The sequence below is a fragment of the Aythya marila genome (assembly GCF_965140915.1).
Source record: "Aythya marila genome assembly, chromosome: 26".
Lineage (NCBI taxonomy): Eukaryota > Metazoa > Chordata > Aves > Anseriformes > Anatidae > Aythya > Aythya marila.
In genome coordinates, this window is record NC_139067.1 from 3,040,702 (window position 1) to 3,064,834 (window position 24,133).

Sequence of the window (24,133 nt, forward strand, 5' to 3'; positions counted from 1 at the left end):
AATCCGCCCGAGGAGCAGCGAGGGGTCGTGAGAGGCAGTAAAACAGCCACGGGTGACGGGCTGGTGGGAGCTGGAGCGTTTGGAAGTGAGTACAGAGGCACCTTGTGAGCAACGTGAAGCTGCACGTGCCGATGGGAGAGCAAAAGCTGGCACGGCAGCGAGGTGCTGAAGGCTTGCTGCCGGTGGCTGGAACAATCCTGGCACGTGGGCACCCAGGTGCTCACATCCCCCTGCGCTCCAGAGGGCGGCGAGCTCTTGGTTTGGCTGGCAAAAAGACAAAATGCAGTAATTTGGGAATCTCATCAGCTTCTTACCAAGGGAAAAATTAGATTTGTTAAGCGCATCCTGCTCTTCTTTTCCCAGAAAGCGGTTATTTTCCTGATGGAAACAGCTCGCTACCTTCTCAGCTGTAGGCTGTTGCATTTTGGATCCTGTTCCTCAGAAGGTTGCAAGATAAATCTGCAGAAGGTTTGCTGTCCATAGCTGAGAAACCACCGTAATCCTAACCTCAGTTTTGCCTTTTAGCTTGCTGAGAGTGTGTTTTAAATAAGGAGAAGCATTAGGATTAAGCCCGAAATTCAGTGAGATTCAGGGAGCTGCTACAGGGACCACAGCTATTTCATTCCTCCTTTGAAGCTTTCAACATTGATGAAGTGCTACCGAAGCGATCTTTTCCTTTTCTGCCTTTTTCTTCCTTTTGTTTCTTTTTTTGGGAGCAAGCCTTGAGCTTAAAATGCGTCGGCAACTTCCTCTGCAGACCTCGGCGGCTGACATCATTTGCGCGAGGATAATCAACAACAGGAAGACGACATCTGGGCTTGGAAGCAGGACGAGATCAAGGCTGTGGTGGGCTGGAGAGCGGAGGGGTGACCACGGGCTGCTTTGTCTCAGCTGAGGCCGCTCCATCTGCTGCAGGAGCCGAGCTTTTTGCTTTTGGAGAGGAGAGGCTCTCCCAAACGTGGGGAGTAAGCCGGGGGCTTCCCGAGGGAGGAGGAGGATCAGTGAGGTCAGGCTAGCGCGGCTGCTTTTCACGTGGGAAACCTCCAGGGTAATGTGCACGGCTGGGACCGCTGCGTGCTCCGCAGGCTCTCCGAAGACCTCGTGGCCTTGTGGCAGATGATGCCCAGGGGTCATCTTGGGAGCCTGGGGCTGTGGGAACCTAGTGGATGAAGCTCGCATCAGCTGCTTTTGTAGCGCTTTGAAGCACGGGGACCTAAAGAAAAAGCTTTTTGTTTTGCTCCCAGCTCTTGAGCTCTGCCTGAGGGCTGGAAGAGCTTCCTCTGAGCTGCGTGGGGGCGCTTCCCACCCTAGCACCCAGCAGGAGGAGTTCCACCCCTCGGTTGTTTTAACAACTGGCAGGCGGTGCTAACACGGAGGAGACATTTAGCCATGTCCGAGTTACCTCTGCGCTGGTATTTTGGGCTCAGAGGATGTGAGAAATGGGGATGTGCTCAGCATCTGCTGCTTCTGCTGCCTCGCCTGCAGCAGCCCTCTGGCTCCAGGCACCCCTGGTTTGCTCTGCCACGGTGCTGCTGCCCCAGCTCTCTCTGGAGCAGTGAAATCCCACATTTTTGAAAGCTGGGGGTGCATGTTCAGGCCTCCTTCTTGCTGAGTCCTCCCATGTGGATGTGCTGAAGGGGTCTGTTAGTGACGTGTCCCGTTTGGATGGGGCCAGAGGGCGATTTGGCTCTCGGGGAGCTCGAGGGAGCTGCGCTGAGCTGTGTCGGCAGCACAGCTTCCATATGAGATATCCCCAATCCCCGGAGCCGGCTGTAATGCACATATGCACCACTACCCCCGGCCTTATCCTTATTGTAACCAGCTGGGGGTTGACTTGGTCAGAGATCTGATAGAGCTCCCTCACCCCTCTCCCACTCCCACAAACTCCCATTACTCATCCTCGGGCAGCGCATGAAATGGGGGGTGATGGAGCTCTGATCCTAAACACCGGAGTCATTCCTGGGGCTCCTTAACCCCTTGGTGTCTCAGAATTCCCTAATGCCATCCAGCCACGCACTGCCTTGGGGTTTTCAGAGCTCTTCTGGCACCTTTTGTCTAAATGGAGACGGATTTAGGATAGAGATTAAAGAGGATTTGGGGGCTTTTTAAATAGTGAGGAAGACAGCTCTTGTGTTAAGGCCATTCCTGAAAACCTGGGTTTTCTCCGTGTCCCTTCGGTAACGCAGCGAGAATGTCATTCTTCTCCTTGTTGTTCATTCTCTGTAAGCTACAGATTAACTTTGGCAGGGTGACAGCGGGCTGCGTCCTGGCCAAGAAACAATTCAGCCTGGAAGTCAGCGGAAGGTTCCTGACCGTTACAGCTCGTGGAGGAGCAAGGGGATGATTTTTTTTTTTTTTTGCCAACAGGACGGTTGATCGGCTGGTGGAATTCGGCTTCCTTTTCCTGAGGGTGGTGAAAACTGCATCCTTCATCTGGTGCCAGCCACCAGGGAAATTTCAGAGCTTTCTGTCATGGCACAGAGGAGCAGGATGCTGCTCTGAGCAGGCAGACAAAGGCCTCCTACTCCTCAACCCTTCAGCCCCTGCTGATTAAAGCTGCGTGGATGATGCATGGCAAAGAACTGCACATCCCATCCTTCCCTTTGCAGGCTAGTGTGGTGCTTTGAGGAGCAAACACAAGCTTTTTAGAAGAAAAGCAAATATTTTAACTAACGTTTGCTGTGTCTTGTAGCTGCCTTTGCAAGACAGAGGGGGTGGGCAGAGCTTTGCAGGATGGTTTGGGTCATCCTCTTCCCTTGGTGCGGGTTCTGCACGTCTCAGACACCAGAGATGCTGTTCCTGCCCCGGGTGGCTGAAGCCCACGGGTATTTCAGGACTGCTTTTGCAGCAGGCTGAGAGCTCCCGGTGCAAATCCATTTCTTACGGGGGTGCAAAACCAGCAAATCTCAGCCACCACGTTGGCGTGGGGGAGACACAAAGCTTGGAGAGTGAGCAGGGCTCGAGGACTCCTCGGGGAGATGTGAAGCTAACTGCTGAGCTGGTGGCAGCCCAGATACTTACCCGTGAGGTTAAAAACAAATGGCTTCAATTTCTCTGTCGAAAATTGAAGCCTTGTTTTTTGTTGTTTTTTTTTTTTTGTTTGTTTGTTTTTTGGGTGATATGATAGAGAATTTAAGCCAGGGCTCCAGGGCTCTGCTCCTCCCTGACAGTGTCTGCCCAGTGACCCATGAAGTCTTGCAGACGTTCCCTGCTCTCCCAGCAGACGGTCAGTGCCTCAGATGCTGGCTCAGTTCTTTTATTTCACCGTGGCTAGTGAAGATCCCAGAGATCCCATACATTCAAACAATCTGAATATTGCCCAAATTATTGGGATGAACAACAAATCTACAGGTACAAATCTCATCACTGCTTGATGTTGTGCATCTGTAGTACTGGTGGTGACGTTCTGTAGCTGCTTATAAACCCCACTGCTGTTAGACTGATGAGTTCGGCTAAAATGAGGGTAGGACTGGAAAGATGCCAGGGGCAAGCAGGACCCTTTTCTCCTCAGGCAGTGTCTGTGGGCCTGCTCCTTGCAGTCCTTGCTGTCTTTTGTTTGGGATGTGTAGCACAAAATGACAGAGGCTTTGGTGGCCGCTCCATATGGCCAGCAGCAATGTGTCCTGGCACTCGGGGTACCTTTTGTAGCATCCACAGAGGCACAGACAAAGGCACTGCTTGGATCCGAGGTGCTGAGCACTGAAAGCTGCCAGCAGATCCTCAGGCAGATCCTCACAGGGGGATCTTGCCCGTGTCATTGTGGATTTGTCACCCTGCTAGGTAGGAGGGGAGGGTGTTTATGGAGCAGCGGTTTGGGTTTGCTGCCTTAGGAATGTCATTTGCTTCGTTTAGAAACAATGGCAGGCTGACAAGCTGTGGATGGAGCTGTGCCCTTCAGCTCCTGCTTTGTAGTCAGCTTCCTTGCTGCGGTCTCAGATGTGGGGCTTTGGAAACCAGGCCCTTCAAACTCAGATTTTAAGGGGAAGGGGAGAAGTGGACTCCTTTTTTATATTTTTTTTTCAGCAGCAGGTCCTGCAAGGCATGCTTTCTGCCTTAAACACCCCCGAAAGATCCCAAGCCAGCCTGACCAATGCTTCTCTTGTCTTTTCCCAGTTGACCACGTGGTTCCGGAGCCGGGGACCAGTTTGCTGACTGCGTTTGACCAGTGGCGAGAATGGGCAGACAGCAAGTCCTGCTGCGACTACTCCCTGCACGTGGATATCACCGAGTGGCATAAAGGCGTCCAGGAGGAGATGGAAGCTCTGGTTAAAGATCATGGTAAGTTTGGTTAGGGAACACACAAGGAAGCCTTTCCCCTCCTCATTTTTTAGGGTTGGCTCCCTTATTTTTCAAGACCAGATCTTTCAGAGGTGTTTTATTCTTACCTCCCAATAAAGCTGTTTTGGGCCCTGTCGTTATCTTGTCCCACTCTGGCTTCTTGTCAAAGTTTGGACAGTCAATTTTAGAAGGCTTTGGGGGATGCAGTGTGTTAGATGGAGGAGCATTGATTTACAGAGGAGAATCTCATGCAGGGAAGCCCCTTTGTTCAGCTTCAGACATCAAACTGCTGTAAACAGGGGAAGAATCAGGCCCAGAAAGAACAAGCCAGCGCCGGTCACTAACGGTGGAGAAGAGCTTAATAAAATGACCTCATAGGATTTTCCCCTCTTTAATTTCCTTGACGTTTCATCCGTAGGCTAGAGTAATTTTCCATCCTGTTTGTAGCTTAAAAAAAACAACCAACCTTTTACATCCTAATGAGTGTTTTCCCATAAGTGCCGGGTAGGAACTTTTCTCTTGTGCTACAGAAGGCAGGAGAGGGAAAGCTGACTTCTGAGAACTCCCCGTGCCGTGGTCAGTACAGACGTGGTGCAGGAGGGAGTGGGAGATCAGGCAGACATGCCCCGTCTCTGCTGTTGTGTGCAAGGCATTTTGCTTATTATTTTTATGAACTCAGCCTCCCACGGTGCTGAATCCACAGAATTTTTCTGATTTCAGTGTTAAGTGGAAGCCCAGGGGTTTAGCTGTCCCCACGAGCTGCACCGTTCCCATCGGCTGTGTTAATAAATGCCAGCTGGCTGGGGAGGTCCTGGCTTTGCGCTGCGATTTGTCAGGAGTGTGTGCATCTCGCCATGTGCACGTATGTGTATGCATTTCACAGCAGATTAAAGTCATTTATTTGTCTACCTATCGTTACTGCTTGCTGGGGGGCTGATTGAGGGAATGGCTCCTTTCTGTGGGAAATGGTGTGTTCCTTGTGTGTGTGCCTGCAATGTGGATGTCAAAGATAATTCCTTTGCTCTCTTTCTACCAGGTGTGAATTCCTTCTTGGTTTACATGGCTTTCAAAGATCGCTTTCAGCTAACTGATTCTCAGGTAGGAAGGCTTAATGTTCACATCCTTCTGTCACCGAAAGCTGTGCATTAGTCACATCCAAGGGTTTACATTCAGGCTATTTGGATCTGACATTCTCTTCTGGTTTCAATCTTTGCATGTGTAACAGGACCGAAGGTTTGTAACAGTATCCAGAGCTCTGCCTCCCAGAACTCTTTTAAACAAGAAACAAAAAAACGCTGAAAGTCTTGGCTGGGGAGAGTAATGGTAAAACTCTCACTTGGAGGGAACTAAAGTTTTATTCCTGTTCCTTTAGTGTGGAAGCAATGGCAGTTTGATAAATTGCTGCTTTCTGCCTTGACACAGGGCAAGCCAGAGATCTCTGGCATAAATTGTGCTTGTGTTTGTAAGCTGAAACGGAGCCTGGTCCTGAAAGAGGGGGTTCTGGCTTTAGCAGTAGAATCACTGGGACCTTAAAAAGGAATTGCCCTCCTGTTTGCTCCGAGTGGCTACATCTGAGCACCGTTTAATTGTTTAGATGGGTAGTTTATGTTTCTAAATGTGGTGGGAGGAGAGGAATGCCTGGGAGCCATTTGGAGCGGTGTGGGAGGCAGTGGTGTATGGCAGTCATCTCTAATGACTGGTAGGCATTTTAATGAGCCACCATTGACTGAGCAGGTTGTGGGTTTGTCAACCTGAGCCCTCTCAAGCTGGTTGGTGGAGTGGGAAACCACAGTGCGTGTCCCAGCAGTGAGCAGGGTAGGCACAGGGTCTTCATAAAAATCAGGCACAAGGGTTTTTTCCATGCTGGGCACCAGTAAATGAAGGCATGGAACAAGTAAAACGCTGTGAGCTCCTTAAAATCACTCCTTGCAATTGCTGTTTCTTTCTCCAGTGTGTGTGCTAGAAAACCCCAAAGCTAGTGTTTGAATACTGCTTCTTAGAACAGCAATAGTATTCGATCATAAAGATGGGGAAATCTAGTTGTAGGGGGAGAAAATGGATCAAAATGTATCTAGCAAACAACATCTTACCTTTCTTAATGCTTCCCTGTCTCTTTTCTATTCTGCACAATTCTGTGTGCTAAAGGAGATCTGATATGTGGGTACAGAGACCTGAGGGTGCACTTGGGGTGTATTGTGATGTGTGTTTTCTGTCTTCCAGATATACGAGGTCCTGAGCGTAATTCGGGATATTGGTGCGACAGCTCAAGTGCATGCTGAGAATGGTGACATCATTGCTGAGGTATCTCGTGTTTATTCTGTGGATTGTTAACTTCAAAATGCTGGGAGGGGTTTAAACACTGGATTCCTTTTTGCAAACAGAAAATCCTGGAGGCATTTAAAAGCACAGCACAGCAGTGTCAAGGATGCAAGCAGAGCAGTGCATCAAATGCCATCCCCTTCACTGTCAGTAATAATTCAGGTTTTTGTGGCAATTTTCAGCCTGTGGTGGGTGTCAGCCCTCTCTGTCTGTCTGTCCATAACAGAAAGTCTCACTGCGTGCTGAAAAATGCTCTGCAGTAACTTCGAGCAGGGGAGTGGGAAGGAAAATAACTTCCTACAATATCTGGGATGCTGGCGTTTGGGATCTGTTAAACAGCAAAGAAGAAGAAATGTTATTAATGCATTTGGATGTAATCTGATCTCCAGATCATTTTATACGTTATGCCTCAAGCATGCACAACTTGGTGGTGCAAAGGATTCCTTCATTGCCTGGCTGGTGAAAAGACCACCTGAGTCTTGGAGCCCAGTGGCCTGTAGTTGCAGGATGATCTTTGCAGGAGATACTGTTTTTCCGCATCTCAGAGATTATTTTATAGACACAAATGAGGAGTGAAAGTTGAGGAGCTGTGAACCCCATGTGAAACAAATCAAAATAAAAGGCTTCCCTGACCTCCTGTGAACAAATCAGCAAGGGTTTTGTAGAGCTCTGGTTATTCTCAACAGTGGAAGTTGGACAGAACTCTGTTTTTAAGGCCCTTATGTAAAGCCCCATGTGACCGTCAGCGAGCGCAGATGCCTAGGATCTCACTTGTACCTCTTACAAACAGCTGTGTTTGCTGCAAGAAAAACACACGCTGCTTTAAATCTTTTCTTCTGCTCTTTTTTCTCTCTGCCTTAGGAGCAGCAAAGGATCCTGGAACTGGGAATCACAGGCCCTGAAGGGCATGTGTTGAGCAGACCCGAAGAGGTGAGAACGCCTTCCCATTTACTCCCCAGTTTGTATCAGTCCTGCATTGCCACCAGGTAGTTCCTATTGGGCTGAATTTGTTCAGAAACAAGATTTCATCCTGGCTATAAACAGCATTGCTGCATGGGGGGAGGGAAGAGGCTAAAAGGCTTCTAGGGACTGAGTAGGAACTACTCCATTCTACAGACGTGACCACTATGGGTACTTCTGAGTAATTGAGGAACCCCCTCAGCTTCTCTACTGGAGAGAGGGACACGTTCAGGAAGTAATTTTTCCACCCTAAGGTTTTGTGTCCTTCCCATTGTATTTGATCCTTTGATGAACATTTTACAGTTGGTGGATTTTGAACACTGAAGGACTAAATGAGTTGCTGAAGACACAGAAGATGTGTACCAGAGAGGGGAGCCAATTCCTAACTCCTAGGCTATTACTTCAGCATACCTAACCTCCATCCTTCCCATTGATTCCTCTAGGGTCAAGTGCCCCTATCCCATTTATCTCACTCCTTCTGGCCCCTTAAAAGGAGTCCTGTGAGTAAGAACAAGCTCAAAACTTTGAGACTGGTTCCCACTGCATTCTTCATGTCTTGTCTTTCAGTATCTTTGAGCTAGACATCTCACCGTGGCACCACGGCTTTGTGGAGTCCATCCATTATGCACAAGAAATTATTTTTGTTCCTCTAAGATACCGGGGCTGTGCTGACTGCCAGATGTGGTCCTGCTGGAAGCTGAGCGTGTGAGATCATTCGCACATGCCCTTCATGCTCCCTCTCCGTTTCCTCCCCTTGATTCAGACAAGCAGCGTCCAGAGACATTTCAGTAGGAGTATAAATCACTCCGTTGCTGCAGGCAGAAAGAAAAAAAAAAACCACTCAGCTTGGGCAGTGTGCGAATCCTCCCAGAAGTTGTGTTTGGCTGCAGGAGCTGGGAGTTTTTGCTTCCTGGAAGTTGCAAGCAAACGCTTGCACTGAGCCTCCCCCCCACCTACCCCCGCGTTTTTATTGTCAGACATTTCGGCAGGCAGCAGGAGAGCAGGAACAGACGCCACTCAGACACTCGGGGCTCATCTGTGGAGCACCCCTAAACTTTTGTGGACTTCAAAGAAAAGCTGCTCCTTGTCTTGAAGGATCTGGCTGTCAAATTAGTCTGGCTACTTCAAAGATCGCCATTAGCGGAGGGGGAGCTTTTAAGAGCGAACTGTGCGGTTCCCTGGCTTTGTTTGTTTGTTCCATCTGTCTCCTGCACTGGGCAGAAATGTGCTCTTTCACCACGGACACAGCAAGGCTGCCTGAGGACACGTGGCGAGGACCGGGGGAGCCTCTTCCAGTGTCACCGGGCAGCCTCAGTGCAGCTGAACTCAGCTGTGCCGTCAGTGGAAGCGCTTGGTCCAAATTCTCCTCCTTTAAAGTCCTAGGAAACAGAGCAGGAAACGATGTCATCTGCTTCCCTCCCCTCCTTTTCCCCGACGCAGTCGTGTTTTTAAAAACACGCAGTTCTCTTCAGGCTGGCCGATGACAAAGGCCAGATCCTGAGGGCGGCAGCAGCTCCGTAATTCCTCTTAACCTCAGGAGGAGCCGATGTTTCTTGCTGTTCCTCTGGAGGGCTGGTAAATGCTAAATTGGCTTTTCACACTGTCCCTTACGGCGTGTAAAGCCTGTCCTAAGGACTTCATGGTGCTTGTCATCTTGCTAAAGATCCACTTCATTCAGAGCTTCCCCTACAGCGCAGCAGCAAGAGTTGTTCCCACTGCCCCTTGCAGAGCTCTGGGTCAGGGCCATGTTGAACAAAACCAAAATGTTGGTTAAATCAAAAGCCCTGCAGAATTCAGTGAGATGTGTGTCTGAGCGAAGCAAGCAGCGTCTGGCCACGTGTGTTTGTGTCTCACTCAGAGCATGCACATCTTCTGAACTTCTGGGTTGAGCAGAAGGCCCGAATTAAGGCTTGCATTTCACTGCTGCCTCAGCTCACCTCAGTAACCTGGGTTTAGCCAAGGTGACAACATCCAGCACTTGGTCCCAGCCAGCAAAGGAAACCTGCCCTACACCACCACCCCAAGGCAGCATCACCCCATGGCTTGCTGTAAAACCCTCCCCCTCATAGCAGGGATCGTTCAGCGATGACTTTTCAGCGTGATCCCTCATTTTTTTGTTTTCATTTTAGCCACAAAAACGCTGAAAGCCCGAGCAGTCCAAGTGCTCCAGGAAACGTCTTTTTTTTTTTTTTTTCCAAGAGAACTGCTGTGCTAGGGCTTCTGATGCATGCTGGTAATTGCAAACATTCCCCTTTGGACTCGTCGTTGGGTTATTGTTATGTGCCTGTCACCATAGCATCTGGGCACAAGGCATGAATTCAGCAGCCTCCTTCTGCACAGAAAATGTTCTTTTCCTGCTCTAGCAGTTGCTTAAAGGCATTTCGGTCAAAAGCCTGGAGATGCAGACTTCTATCCCTGCTTTGGAGGTGAGGAAACGAAGGCACGATGTGGAAATGGACAGAGCTGCGTGTGCCTGCTTTATGTGGGCAGCCGGCAACGTGATGCCATTGCCTGGAATCATTTCCCCATCTGACTTCTCTCCTCGCTTCTCAGGAGGGACAATTTTGTTTTTCTTGGCTCTTCCCTTCAGCCTCCCTCTTTCCTGCAAGTGCTGCTGACTGTGGCTTGCTGCAGTGGAGTAACTCCCTTCCTTGCAGCCTTTTCCACTTGGGTGGGGCAGCTGGGCCAGAAAATGTCCCCATGGTGGCAGTGGCACATCCCCACTGCCTGGGGAGGGTTAGTCACAAGCCCTGGGGTGGGGACAGGCTAGGGTTTTAACCCTTTTGGTGCTTGAAACCAACCTGCTGGGTTTGGGGGCTGGATTTCTTCTAAAAACTGCCATCTGTCCTTGTGTTGTTTTCCTCGAGCAGCCCGGCTGCCAGCAGAGCAGTACCAGGTGGGAGCAGAGCTGTTCTGGGCACTTGAGCACCCGTGTGCCAAGTACGGTGCCCTAAGGTGACAGATCCTTAATTTCAGGTATTCCTGCAGCAGACTGAGCTAGGAGCCAGCAGTCAGCACGTCCTGATCCTGGGACTGGTGCTGGTTTGCGGCTCTTGGCCTGAGATAAGGCACTGCAGAGCAGATTTCAGACTGTGCCAGGCCCGTGGGAGGTGCTGGTAACCTCTTGCTTTTGGAAATCAGGTGGCTGATGGCTTGGAGCTTCAGTTGCCTTTGCTGTTCTCTCGCAAGATGTCTGTGGTACCGCAGTTCTTCATAGCAGCAGGCACAATGAGCATTACTTGTTAAATCCATCAGCTGGACTGCTTTGATTAGAAAATGTGATCTGTGAAAGTCCTGCTCACGTTCATTCGAAGAGAGAAAGAAAGCGGTGTCTCAGTCTCAGTCTCGCTGGGGCTCGCTCTCTACACGTGCAAGAAAAAAAGAGTTGCTTTATGGGGTGGCTCACACTCTGTCAGATCCCGAGCCAGATGCTGTGGTGGAGGGTACAATTTAGCAGGCTTGTTTGCAAACGTGGCTTACCAGAATGTGTGGCTACAGCATCTCTCTTCCGTGCGGGCTGGAACATGAATAGTTCTGCTGAGTTAACATTTCGTTGGTTATTTTTGCCTAGGTTAAAGAAGGGGCTTAATCATACTGACCCCGAGCACCTGGAGCGTTATTTTAGGACTTAGGCTGCTTGCAGGGAATCTCTGAAGCAGCCTGGGAGAAAAGGTAGTAGAGAGACAGGACTGGAGCTCGGTGCCGTTTTAATTACCCTAATTGCACTGTACAAGTTTGCAGCTCAGATTTGGAGAGGTGGGAACTCTCCTCTCACCCTGCACGCCCTGTGACCCTGTGGAGGAGGATGGGGGAGTCTGGAAGGTTAGGAGGATGCTCCCGCTGACTTGCTGCTGCCTTTGTTTCGCAGGTGGAGGCAGAAGCTGTGAACCGGGCAATAACCATCGCCAACCAAACCAACTGCCCCCTGTACATCACCAAGGTGATGAGCAAAAGTGCCGCTGATGTCATTGCTCAGGCCAGGAAAAAGGGTAAGCCAACTCCCCTGGATGGAAGCACCCTACTAGCTCATGCTGTTCAACTCCTTGCCAACACAAGCTTCATCCCTCCAGGAGAGGTTTCTTTTTCCAGTGTTACGTCCAGGCTCTTTTTCAAAAGGTCCCCAACAAGTGCTTCTGTCTCATCTCCCCCAGACAGGGGCTGTAGCAGTGCCAGGAGCTGTTCCTTTAGTTCAGCCTGGAGGCTCTCTCTTCACACCCATCCTACTACATCGAGCCATGTGCCTTCGTGTTATCGCAGAGCAATTCCCTGCTGTCTGCACTTAACACATCTCCATGGAGACTGCAAGCAGTGTCCTCTGTCCAGCTGCTGTGCACTTCCTTTGGTGCTTTCTGCTGAACTGCTCCCGGGGTCAGAAGTGATTCTAAGAGCCCTGACTGAGGTCTTTGGCTCGCGAGCCCTGCTGGAGGTAGTTGGAGGAGCTGAAGTGCTTCCAGCTGTCCACCGTGCTCCTTGCCTGTGAAATGGATGCTGTGCTGTAACAGCCCGGCATCCAGGCAGGAATTGGGCTCATTAGTCTGGGTTTGGCTGGGAGTTTTAATTGCCCCTGATAACACTGCCTGAGGATGCTGCAAGAACCAAGGCTCAGACCTGCCTTGGGTGCTGCTGCCTCGTGGCTCCTCTCTCTCGGTGAGGTCTGAAGGAGCTGCATGACCCTAAATGACGCAGTGACTTCTCCCAGGTCCTGACTGTGCTGCCTTGCCCCCAAGAAACGAGGGTTACAAAGCACAGAGCGCGCCTGTCTCCCCGCTTCTGTGACTAAACCCTTCATTTCTATTTAAAGTGCTCTGGGTGGGTGAGTAAGCAGGAGGGATCATTTCCCCCCTCCTTTCCACAGAAGGGGTGCATTTAATTTGGTGCAGTCTAAATAAGCCTGAATAGATACACAAATGACATCACTTTCCATCTGAGCGTTTGGTGCTAGAAGAGCTCATTTCCTACTGCAGCAAACGGATTCGGGTTTGTGTATGAGCTCAGAAGTGTTTGGATCCCATAATTCCTGCTAAGTGAGTTCAGAGCTGGTAAGGGAAACCGATCTCTGAGGCATCCCTTTGTGTTCATGGTGTGGAAGCAGCTCGAGCTGTTTGGGATGAAGTGTCCTCTGCTCGCTCCGTTAGTGGAGGTCACTCTGAAACGAGATGTGTTGACACAGCGGAGTGGCTGCATGGTGCACTGCCCCACAGAACAACTCGATCCCATAAGCCAGGGAAGCATCCTTTGGTTTTTCTAGATAAAGGACTGGAGACACACACGCCACAGAGATGCAGCATCAACAACAGCACCTTTCTGCCCTCACTGTCCTCAGACCACTGGCTGAAGGGTAGTCGTAGGGGTTGGGATAACAGACCACACGCTTTCATTACAAAAACCGTAAAACAACCTGCTGTGGCTGGGGGTTGGCCTGTCTGAGAGGTGCTGGGATGCTCCCAGGTTGCTGACCTGCAGAGATTACTTCACTCAGCTTCCTGAGTGCACTAGAGTGTGCAGTTTTCCTTCAGATTGCATTTTCTCCTTATAAGGAGAATTTGGGGTATAAATGGCACGCCATTCTCTGCTCCTTTATGTAAGTAATTCAATTTAAATGCTGTGCGTTACCCAACTGGGTAGCCCAGGAGGGCCACACACACTACCCTTGCCCTCCCAAGCAACAGAGGAAACAGAGCTGAAGACTCTCCAAAGCAAAAACAAAACTGAATTGATTCGCTAAAATGGAAAAAAACGACTGTTATTTAAAGCCAGATGTTCCCAGTGGCATTTGTATGGAGGAGATTCCCTGCAGGCCCTGTCATTGGCGGATCTGGGAGCTCAAAACATTGCTCCCTGCAGAACAATCCTCCCAATGTATCGGCCCACAACAGGCCTCCCATTAATAGCCAGCGTGTGTTTCGCCTTGTTCTGATTTCATAACCCTATTTGTGGCAAGTGATGTCACGCGGCCTCTTCCTCTGCTGGTGGATCCCCTCCGATAAAACTGCTCCGACATCTCCTGCTTCGGTGTGGTCCTGGAAGCAGCGTGCAGCCTGCTAATGGATCCAGTTCTGCCTCACCAAACACACAAGCTCTTTCCCAGCTTGTTTAAGAGCCTAGCAGTGGTTTGAACACGGTGGTGAAAGGTCGTGTTTCTGCACTCTGCATGGCGAGGTGAGGCCCTGCCGGCTGGCTCTTGCGTTGCCTTTGCCAGTCTTGTGCTTTTGAAGCATTCAGCATTAATATTTTAACCACCCACACTTTTTGCAGGCAGGTACACATACACAGAGCAGCCAGGCTCAGAAGGCAGCTGGGCAGGCCCCTAACGGGGATTTGGGGAGCGTTTCATTTGGTGAGCAGATCTGCGGGGCTGCCAGCCTGCACCGCGTTTGAAGTTGCAGCATCTTGCAGCTGCTTGGTGTGCAGATGTTGCTGGTGCATTCCAGCATGCAAAAGCATCGCGGCCTTAAGGATCGGCTCTTCCTTCATGTGGTTCCAAAAATGCTAATAAAGAGGAAGGATGCACTGGTGGTTAGCGGACTGGACAGCGAGTCAGAAGATCTGAGTTCATTTCCTAATTCTGCCACAGATTTACCAGGAACCCTTGGGGAAATCACTCAGCTTCCCTGAGCTGTGTTTGTGAGCCAGAAACGCTGCTGTTTGCTGTTTTGTCTCAGCGATGTGCTCTCTGCAGGCAGTAAACTTCCCATGGAGGAGTTGTATCTGGTCTGTGCACAGAGCCTGCTCCAAAATCAGCCTTGTTAGATCCTTCGTGGCTGTACATTTATAAAAATATTGCAGGTGCCTTTTTTGTTCCTTCCTTTTCTTCCTTTTCCTCTGGACCAGGCTGTGTCTCCTCACACTTACAGTTCCCCTCAGCTTCTTTCATGAGGTTCTTAGCCCCGAATCCAACACAGTGAATCTTTGGACATTTCTTGGTGCTCACCATGCCTGTGTTCCACCCCTGTAGGCACTGTGGTGTACGGGGAGCCCATCACAGCCAGCCTGGGTACTGACGGATCTCATTACTGGAGCAAGAATTGGGCCAAGGCGGCAGCTTTTGTCACTTCCCCACCGCTGAGTCCTGACCCAACCACTCCTGATTTTCTCAACTCACTACTGTCCTGGTGAGTAGAGCTCTTTGTGTTCTTACAAGATATGTTTCATCCCAGGACAAGGGGATTATAAAAATAATAGCCATTGTTGGCAGCTCGCAAAAGGGTGTTTTATCTTCAGTGGTAAACCTGTGACAATAAAATACCTTAAAAAGCTGTCCTTGTCTGTTTCCAGTGGAGACCTTCAAGTTACTGGCAGTGCCCACTGCACCTTCAACACTGCTCAGAAAGCTGTTGGGAAGGACAACTTCACCCTGATCCCTGAAGGAACCAACGGGACTGAAGAGAGGATGTCCATCATCTGGGACAAGGCTGTGGTATGTCCTGGGCTGATTGCGTTGTGGCCGGAGAAGGAAACTTGTTTAGGTTAAGCCACCCTTCCACTTATGATTCTGCAGACTTGAAAATCCAGCCTGTAAAGCATCCAGGCATGTAGCAAACGTTCACTTAACTAGTGAATGGTTGGACCTCTCTGCCAGTAGCAGAATGGTAATTGAGAGGAGCGTGCTGTGTGCCAGGTCTGGATCTTCCCCTTTGTTTTTGTGTATGTGTGTGTCATGTCTGATTTCGGACCTAAAATTACCAGTCTGGCAAGGAGGAGTTGGAAGTCTGTTCATCATGTTCTGTTATCTCTTTCTGCACCTGTAAAATGTTGCTGATAAACAGATCGAGCAGGAGTTGTCACTCTCTCGAGTTAAAGTGGTGTGGCCAAACAGACAGAGTAATGAAAGGGGGGTTTGGTTCTGGTCCCTGCTGCACCACAGCTGGGGGGTGAGTGAGACAAGTTCCTTCCTTCTCTTCAAGCAGACGTTCAGAGCTGAAGGAGCTGCAGCAGTGTGTTGTTACCTCCTTGCAAAAGCTCGGCCCCTTTACTTGAGCTTTTTGCCCCACAGAGCTCATTGGGAATCTGCTTTTGATGCTCCTGCCACTGGCTTTTTGGAGCGGTCCCCATCTGGCTAATGCAGTGCCTCCTTTTGTCTTTCCCCAGGTGACTGGCAAGATGGATGAGAACCAGTTTGTTGCTGTGACCAGCACAAACGCAGCTAAAATCTTCAACCTGTACCCACGGAAGGGCCGTATCGCAGTGGGCTCCGACGCTGATTTGGTTATCTGGGATCCTGACAGCGTCAAGACAATCTCTGCCAAGACTCATAACATAGTAAGGATGTTTTTTATGATATGAGCTCTGCTGCTCATTTCCTCCTGTCTTCCTTTAGACTATGCTGACAAGAACCAGAGCTCGTGACAACTGAGGGTTGTTTTTTTCCCCATGCCCCAAGCCCTGTCTGGTCTTACACCCAGCACAGCTCAGTTCTGTGCGCAGATGGAGAGGTGACTGAGCCCACAGCTGCAATCACATGAACACCCAGATATTTCCCTCGGAGCAAAGAGCTTGTTGGCTCTTTCTGAGCATCAGACGTGCGGATCTGAGCACACAGAGAGCTCTTCAAATCTCTTAAAATGCCAAGAGGCCTCCTATCACGACGTGTCATGTATGACCTTTTGGCTGCCTAGCAGTGGGAATGGGACTGCTCCTTTTCTCCTTGCAGTTAGTGCAGCGTGCCAGCTCCTGGCCACCTCAGCTGCAGATTTCATCCAGGTCAGTGAGTCTGAGTAGATTTACACCACGTACTGATCCGGCTCTGATTGCTCCAGGCCTCTGGCAGTGTTCAGGCTTTGCTGCAGATGTCCTGCCCCCTGGCAGTGGTGAGGAGCAGGATTAGTTGCGTGATGGAGGCCCAGAAGTTGGTGAGTACCCACCAGGAGAAGGGAGGTGGAGAAATACCTACTGCAGGCACTGTGAGCTGGCTGAATCCACAGCGGGTCTGTGCGTGGAGTCAGACAGGATGTTATTGATTGGCACGGGGCAGCTCCCACACTAATCAGACCCTTTTTCTTTTATGGCTTTGTGGCAGAACCATTAGAGGCACTGTTTGCCTGTGGTCCCCAGCAGCATCCCAGCCCTTACACCTGGCTCCTCCAGCAAAAATCTTTCCCACCCTGTGCAAAATGGCAGAAAGGTCCCAGCACAAAGGGGTGCTGGGAGCCTCCCTGTGCCATTCCAGCACTGTCTCAGAGAAAGCAACCTCTGTTTGCATTTGTTGACAACTTGTTTCATTGCTGGCGATGAACCTATGGAATGTTTCCCTGGAAAAAACTCCTTGTTCTGTTTTCCATGAATGCTCTCATTCACTCTGGAGCTGAAGGAGCAAAATTTTCTTCCACACTTTGGATCCCTGGGCACATTCACAAAGGAACTTTTTTTTTTTTAAAGGTTTGGTTCTTTTCCCTGTGACTTAACTCTGTGTCAGAATTGGTCACAGATGGCCTGGATTCATCCTGCCCCTGCTTAGACTTTGAGCAGAGGCATCCAGACTCAGAAGTCTGGCTGCTTTAATCACCTTAGAGGTGCTTCCAGCTTCATCACCTCCAATCTGGAAAGGAATGGCTTGCTCGTTAGCAGAGGTAGCTGAATTGTTTGCTGTTAGGTGCTGAATTTAGTATCCAAACCTGGGTTTGTGCTTACGGGAGCTGACCAGCTCGAAGAGCTGGAAGTAGCTTGCTGGATTGAATGTTTGACAGCTGTTGCCATTTAATGGCTGTTGATTTTAGCAAATGAATCAGACTGTTTAAAATTTCCTAACACAAATTTCAGAGACCTAATCTTTTGTGGAGATGCCCCAGTACAGCCAGGTTTGACTGCGGACCACCTCCACGTTTTGCCATAGGTCTCAGAGCTAGGCTGAAGGGCGGCTGGATCCACCCTGGAGTCACTGCTCAGAAAGGGTTTTAGGCTAAAGACTGCAATCCCGCTGGGACTCCTGCAAGTTCAGACGTGGTGCCAAGACTGGGGAGGATGAAGGGCTCTCTTTCAAGTGGTTTGTTAGAGCTTGAAGGGCTGTTGAACAAGCAGCAACTTTTTTTCTTACAGGTCCAGCTTTTCACCTCTTCACCTCTCATTGCATTGCCTGTCAGAGCTGGCATTGCACCTGTTGGGGTGTTTCTGTGTGTCTCACACTGCACACCAGCCCTGTATCAGAGAAGAAATCATTACATGGGATGCCCAGAGAGTCAAGGCATCCTCCTTTGATCAAGAATAAAACAAAAGGCCCTTTGAAAGGCAGGGCAAGCGGTTGCTGCGACACAGGGCTCCATGCTGATTATGTGGCAGCAGATGATTGTAACATTTTTAAATGCTAGAGCAACATGCAAACATTTTCCAAGAATTCACACCGCTGTTGCCACTGTCTGGCAAGGAAACATGAGGAGCTAGGGAGGGAGACGGTGTTGTTCTTGGAACAGCCTAATTCATAAGTTTCTAACCAAGCCTCCTCCTTTGCCACCACAACTTTTTTCTTGCTGGACCCGGTTTGCTGTCGGTTTAACCGCCATTCTAGCTAACTGTAAATCTGCAGCCAGGCCTACCCATACTTATAACACACTCCAAGATCAAACTCTGTCATTAACTCAGTAAAAAAGCCCTGGGTTTGTCTCGGAGCTGATCACCAGAGTACGAGTCCCCAAATAACATGGTTGGAGTGCATCTCGTTCCAGGATGTTCCTGGGTGGGACATTTACCCGCCATTCCTTTAAAACTTCCCTTTTTTTCCATGGTGTGATGTTTCAAATCCTATTAATCGAGGATGAGCAATCCCGTTAGAGTAAAACAAGGTTGGCCTGGTCCCTGACCCATCAGCAAAATGCTTTTTTTTAAATACATTTTAAAAAAAATTACCGTAATTTTTCATATGAAACCCAGATAAAACTTTATTTGACTCTTCAATCCCATGCAGCTCAGGAAGCATAGATGCCTAAATCCATTTTGATGGGCACGCTTCAAAGTATTTGCATTTGAAACTGGATTTTCTCTGTAAGAATCTTCACAAAGAACATTGTGCATGAGTAAATCCTCAATAACTTTAACCGCTGTTGGGTTTGCTTCCATCTGTCCTCGAAACCTGGGGAATTAGCATGGCTGGGGATGGTTAGTTAAAACATGGCAGGCTTTGCTGGCACGAATTTGCATCACGTTGTCTTTTTGTCTGTTCCAGTCTCTGGAGTACAATATCTTTGAAGGCATGGAGTGCCGTGGGTCGCCCCTGGTGGTTATCAGCCAGGGGAAGATCGTGCTGGAGGACGGGAATCTCCACGTAACCGAGGGCTCCGGGCGGTATATCCCCAGGAAACCCTTCCCTGACTTCGTTTACAAGCGCATCAAAGCAAGGAGCAGGGTGAGTAGAAGTGGCTGGGTGCACATTTGTTGTCTCTCTGCAACCCCTGAGTTCAAGTGGGTGGAAAACAGATGCAATCCCCTGGCTCACTGAATACACACACTTCGGCACCAGAAAATGTTCCCTGGATAGGAGCCACATTTATCTCATTCCTCTTTCATTTTTGCTATTTGCTTGAGTCATGACAGGAGTATGCTTTGTCTTCAGCTTGGATTTGCTGCAGATTTTATCCTTCTGCTCCATAATTGTGCTCTGTCTTGGTGGCACCTGGACAGAGTGAGAACTGTCTGGTTTAGACATGAGTCAATCTGCAGATAGCCCAGCAGGCTTCTCCTCCTACAGGAGCACCACGAGAACTTACTGATAGCAGTTCTACATCAAACCTTTCAGCAACAGCTTAGAATTCTCATTTATTGTTAACGATACATTATGCTGCTTTCCCTTCTGTCAGATGCTCTTGTCTGGTGACTGGTGAGTCAGAGGCACAGCCCACTGCCTGGATAGAAGTGGGAATGTTTCTATTTTTAAGAGGCTAAAATTGTTGGAAGAGTGTTTTGGTAAAATACACCCAATCAAAACAGAAACCGCGTTTTGAAATGCCTTTAGTTGGTAAAAAGATGAGAGACAAGATGATGCCGAGCTCGGTTGCAATTTAGCTGCAGAGGATTTAAGAAGTTTATTTCCAGATGAAGTCAGATTTCTGAGGAGAAGGAGGTTTCGATGTCTGAGCTGTTGCCCTCTCCTGGACAAAACCAGAGCTGTTCCAGTTCTGCTGACCGTCGGTAGCCTGCACGTCCCTTGCAACTGATCTTTCCTTAATTGTTCTCCTGAGGAAATTACAAGTTATCAGTGTTACAAACACAAATAATTTAGCACTGCAGAGAACAGCTCTGTGATTTCTGTCGTGTTCTGGCCTCCCGCAGAACTGTGTCTCTGACCTATAAATCCAATTGGGCAGCATCTCAACTGGAATAATTGCATTTAACCCAATCTAAAGCTCTGAAGCCGGAGATGTGAGGCCAGCCTGATTTCTGTTTGCGCAGCCTTGGTTCTGGGTCAGCATCATTTCCCTTTTGGGGTATGAGTAATAAGTTTCATTTGAGAGTTGTCGGGAGCCTTTAATACAGCAACAGGTAGGCTGAGATCATTAAAGGCAAGAAGTGGTGGTGCAGGGGAAGAGCCGGGGCTGTCTGTAGGCTGCAAACACCCCTGAGCTGGGGCCACAACAGTCCCAAACATCTTTTATTTTAGCCACGCTGCTTAAGAGACCGGCTACCACTCAGGGACCAGCCCAGAGGAGGTTTTGTGTGCTTTCAAATCCTCTTGCTAAAGACGAATATTGAAATTTGTGTGTCTTTGGCTTAGCAGCAGCAGGCCAGCTGTCTAGGTCTGTTTTGAAGGCTGTTTTCACCCTGAAGGCTTCCCTGCTTCTGTGTGTTGCAGCTGGCTGAGCTGCGGGGCGTGCCTCGAGGCCTCTACGACGGGCCCGTCTGCGAAGTATCGGTGACGCCGAAGACCGTCACACCGGCGTCTTCAGCTAAGACATCTCCTGCCAAACAGCAGGCCCCACCCGTGAGGAACCTGCACCAGTCTGGGTTCAGCTTGTCTGGTACGTACTTGTGCGGGGCTGAAGTGTAGTGCCTCCAAACCGTGTCTTGTTTATGCTCCCCTGCTCTGAATTCTGCTGGAGCTGGAAGGTGATGAGAGCTCGTGGGGTGTTCTTAGCTTGGAGGTTTTTCCTTTAGAAAGGAAGAACAGCGTAGGAGCTGTCACAGAGTCCTGCTTATTTTCAGGCCGTGTCATCAACCCTGAGTTCCCCCATTGCTCGGTCCTCAACCGGGCGTCTGAGCAGGGCAGATTGCAGCAACACCAGTGGAACTTTGCCAGCTGAGCCCAGCTGCAGCCGTGGTATGCAGCAGATTCATTTCACAGCGTGCCATTTCCCTGCAGCGAGGGTGGAGCGGTGCGGATGGGCTCAGCAGCTACTGCTGGCACAAGGAGCTGAGCAGAGCCAGGACAACTGGAATCAGCAAACCGAGTGTGGCAGGGCGAGGCTCTGAGCAAAAAGCAGGGCTGGAAATGTGTGAAGAAAACAGCAAAAGGCTCGCTGAGGGAAAACCGTTGATGTGTAGAGGACGGGGTGCCTGTGTTCACTGCCCAGCGGGCCTGACATCGCTTTCTCTCTCCCGCAGGCGCACAGATCGACGACAACATCCCACGCCGCACGACTCAGCGCATCGTGGCACCGCCCGGCGGACGTGCCAACATCACCAGCTTGGGCTAAGGACCCCTTCTGCGCCCGCCTAGCGGACCAGGGGAGGGGACGGGGGCACCTGGAGACCCTTTTCGATTCTTTTAGAGCCTGTGACAGTTACTGCGGGCAACCAGTGAGGGGGGGCTGAAGTAAGGCGCCTCTTTCAGTCCCCTCAGATTCCCTCCTCATCTTCACCAACCCCTCTCACTTCCCCATCAGCCCCTACACATTTAAAGAAACAAACCCTGTTTTGACACCTCTGACATGCAAAAGTAAATGTAAAGAGGTTGTTTGAGATATGTGGCCTCAGTCCCATTCAGCATCTTTCTTTTAATGAAGGAAGGATAAAGTGAATTTCCCGGGAGCTGCCTTTAAGACACAGAAAAAAAAGGAATAAATAAATGTAAAAAAATAGCTTTTTTTTTTTTTTTTTTTTTCCAATGTCAAGCAGAAGAGTAGTTCAAGGGTTTTAAACTGGATATTCTTTAGGGTTCTGAATTCCAGCAGAATAGCTAGGCGAGCACGGAGGGGCACGAGTGCTCCTTTCCCCACCACCGCCTTCAGGTCCCTGAGTAGCTGTCTGCTGCCAAGAGAGAGAAACAGGACCCAGCACTAGGAACACGCATCGCACCCTGCCATCGGGTGAGCTAGAATTGTTGGGGACTTTTCGTTCTGTTTAGTTTTATTATTTTTTTTCCTTTTTATTTTCCTTCTGGATTTTGCTGCAAGTTAGGTCCTTGAGGATTTTTTTGTTTTTAACATCTGTGTATGTTTTTAATATGTTTGTATCATTGTGTTTACGAAGCCTTATCTCCAAACTGGGCATCTCCCAGTTCTCCCCGGTCCTTCCCAAGTCTCATTCGAGTTACAGCCCCCGCCAAAGTCACTGCCACCCTGGTACTTCAGGTGTCCCCAGGTTCCGTTCCAGCTAATGCTTGCCACTTAGCTGCAATAGGAGGTCGCGAAGCAGGTTCATAAGCTATGATCTTCACTTCAGTATACTGGGCCTTGAGCTGGTGCAAACAACAGGGCTAGATGCCGGCTGAGGAGCTGGGACAGTCTCTTTGAGGAGCTTTGAGCAGTTCTTAGCCTTTTGGTCCTGGAGGTGGCCATCAATGAGCAGGGGGCCACAGGCAAAGAGCAAGACTTTGCCTGGGAGATTTCTGGAGCAGCCACGTCCCCTTTCCTGGCCATCTAGGAGTGGTTATTTAAAACTTTACAAGAGCTTATCTTTAGCTCTCGTCGAACGGCCGGGTGGGTGAGCGCATGCCTGAGCATCCGTGGCAATTCCAATTAGAGTCCAGATGCCCAGCTGTTGTAACTGGGAGCCTCGGAGCAGCTCAGTGGGTCAACAGCAGCTGAGAATCTCTCATCCACGGTGCAAATTTCACAGCCCCTCATTCCTTCAGGAATCTGCATTTGTGTAAATATTCACACGAAGGCCTGGGCGTTCCTCGGACGCCTGCTGCCTCAGGTTTTTGAAACCACAGGGTGAGAGCGGTCCTGGAATGAATTCAGGTGCTGCAGCTTCTGCAGCAGTCAGCAGGATCTGGGCACTTAAATATTTTCCAGGTCTGAAGGTCTTTTAGTATTGGAGGCTCACGTTTTCAGGACATGGAGAATAAATCTGCACCATTAGAGTCCCACGTACACTTAGCTGCAGGGCTCGACGGCCCCGAGGCCTCGGGCTGTCTCTTAGCACAGAGAGCTTTTCCACCCACAGTTACCACAGCATTACCTCCACTGTCTGTACGCCCTGGCACTTGGCTGCATCTTCTGCTTTCTCTTCTGTTTGTACTTCACCACGTACATTGACCTTGTTTTGCCGTATTTGTGAGTATTTTCTTAAATGGTGTTTACAGGTTCTTTTAAGGAAAAATGATGTATATGAAGGCTTTTAAGAAGCAACTACCAAATTTGTGGTTATGAAGTATCAATGCTGGGATTTTCAAAGGATCTGGAAGCTCTGTAGGTACCCAAATGCTCCCAGCTTCAGCACCTGATCCCTTTAGGCCCCTTTGAACATAAAAGTTAGGAAAAACATTGCCATCCTCATCCATGCATTTAGGTTTAACTCCTGGCTGTTTAGTTTTGCATAAAAGAGTTTGCACTTTGTTTGTGAAGTAATCCGTGAACGTAATATATATTGCAGCTATTTTCATTTTATTTTCACCTGTATGTTAAAATCAATTTGAACGAGTTGGGGAGAAAAAAAAAAGAAATGCAGATCCGTTTCAATTCTACGAAACACTTGCGGCTCTTCAGTATTCACTTAAGTCTTCCTTTTTTTTCCTTCACTGACTCATGATGACTTTTTAGTTTTAATTTGTTCTTCAAAAGGAAAAAAAAAATCACAAAAAAAGATTTTTGCAGGCTATGTAAGCATGTTTTTTCCTGTGAGAGCTCGTCCGCTTTGTGTCTGTTTAATGAATGTCATATGTAAATGCTTAAAGAAAAAAGACGATGACTTAATTAATTAACCGCAGTGACTTGAAGCTCTAAAAATAAAAAAAAAAAAGAAGTAGGATTTAATACTAGCTGGATTTAACCCTTGGATTTGTGATTGTGAACCATGAGTGGAGGAGCTGTAAGTGCTAAAGCTGATCATGTGTGTAGACAAAAAGAAGTACTGATATTTGCCCATTGTCTGAATGGCAAAAAAAAAAACACCCCAACCCCAAGTCTTGTGTTTTATTCCTTAAGAACTCTGTGTTATATTACCATGGGAACTCCTAATAAAGACAAAATGTTGTTGTTTCACTAGGTGCATCTGTGTCTCGAGGCGATACGTGTTGTGTGTAACCGCATACCTTGGCTGATGCCTTCAACAGATAAAAGCAGCCTGGGCTCTCAGATCACTGCTAACGTAGGCTGATGATAGTCCTGTGTAGGAGTGAGCTATACAGTAGCAGAGCTGAAGGTAAGGCTCCACAGTTCCTTGGAAGGTGATGATAGTGAAGAGGAATTGATGGTCCGTGGTGTAGTTTTCT

At 49.1% G+C, this 24,133-nt stretch overlaps 1 protein-coding gene across 1 annotated transcript in view; it reads left to right on the forward strand.

The window, feature by feature from the left end:
• DPYSL2 (dihydropyrimidinase like 2) overlaps positions 1 to 23,910 on the forward strand; it is a 41,756-nt gene extending 17,846 nt beyond the window's left edge. The window contains exons 4-14 of the mRNA XM_082779513.1: positions 4,114 to 4,278; positions 5,315 to 5,376; positions 6,499 to 6,579; positions 7,459 to 7,527; positions 11,426 to 11,546; positions 14,513 to 14,669; positions 14,833 to 14,974; positions 15,646 to 15,816; positions 18,710 to 18,889; positions 20,333 to 20,498; positions 21,082 to 23,910. Coding sequence (XP_082635639.1) covers positions 4,114 to 4,278; positions 5,315 to 5,376; positions 6,499 to 6,579; positions 7,459 to 7,527; positions 11,426 to 11,546; positions 14,513 to 14,669; positions 14,833 to 14,974; positions 15,646 to 15,816; positions 18,710 to 18,889; positions 20,333 to 20,498; positions 21,082 to 21,173 — 1,406 coding nt within the window. The 3' untranslated portion in view covers positions 21,174 to 23,910. The remainder of the gene's footprint in view (positions 1 to 4,113; positions 4,279 to 5,314; positions 5,377 to 6,498; positions 6,580 to 7,458; positions 7,528 to 11,425; positions 11,547 to 14,512; positions 14,670 to 14,832; positions 14,975 to 15,645; positions 15,817 to 18,709; positions 18,890 to 20,332; positions 20,499 to 21,081) is intronic.
• The last annotated feature ends 223 nt before the right edge of the window (positions 23,911 to 24,133 follow it).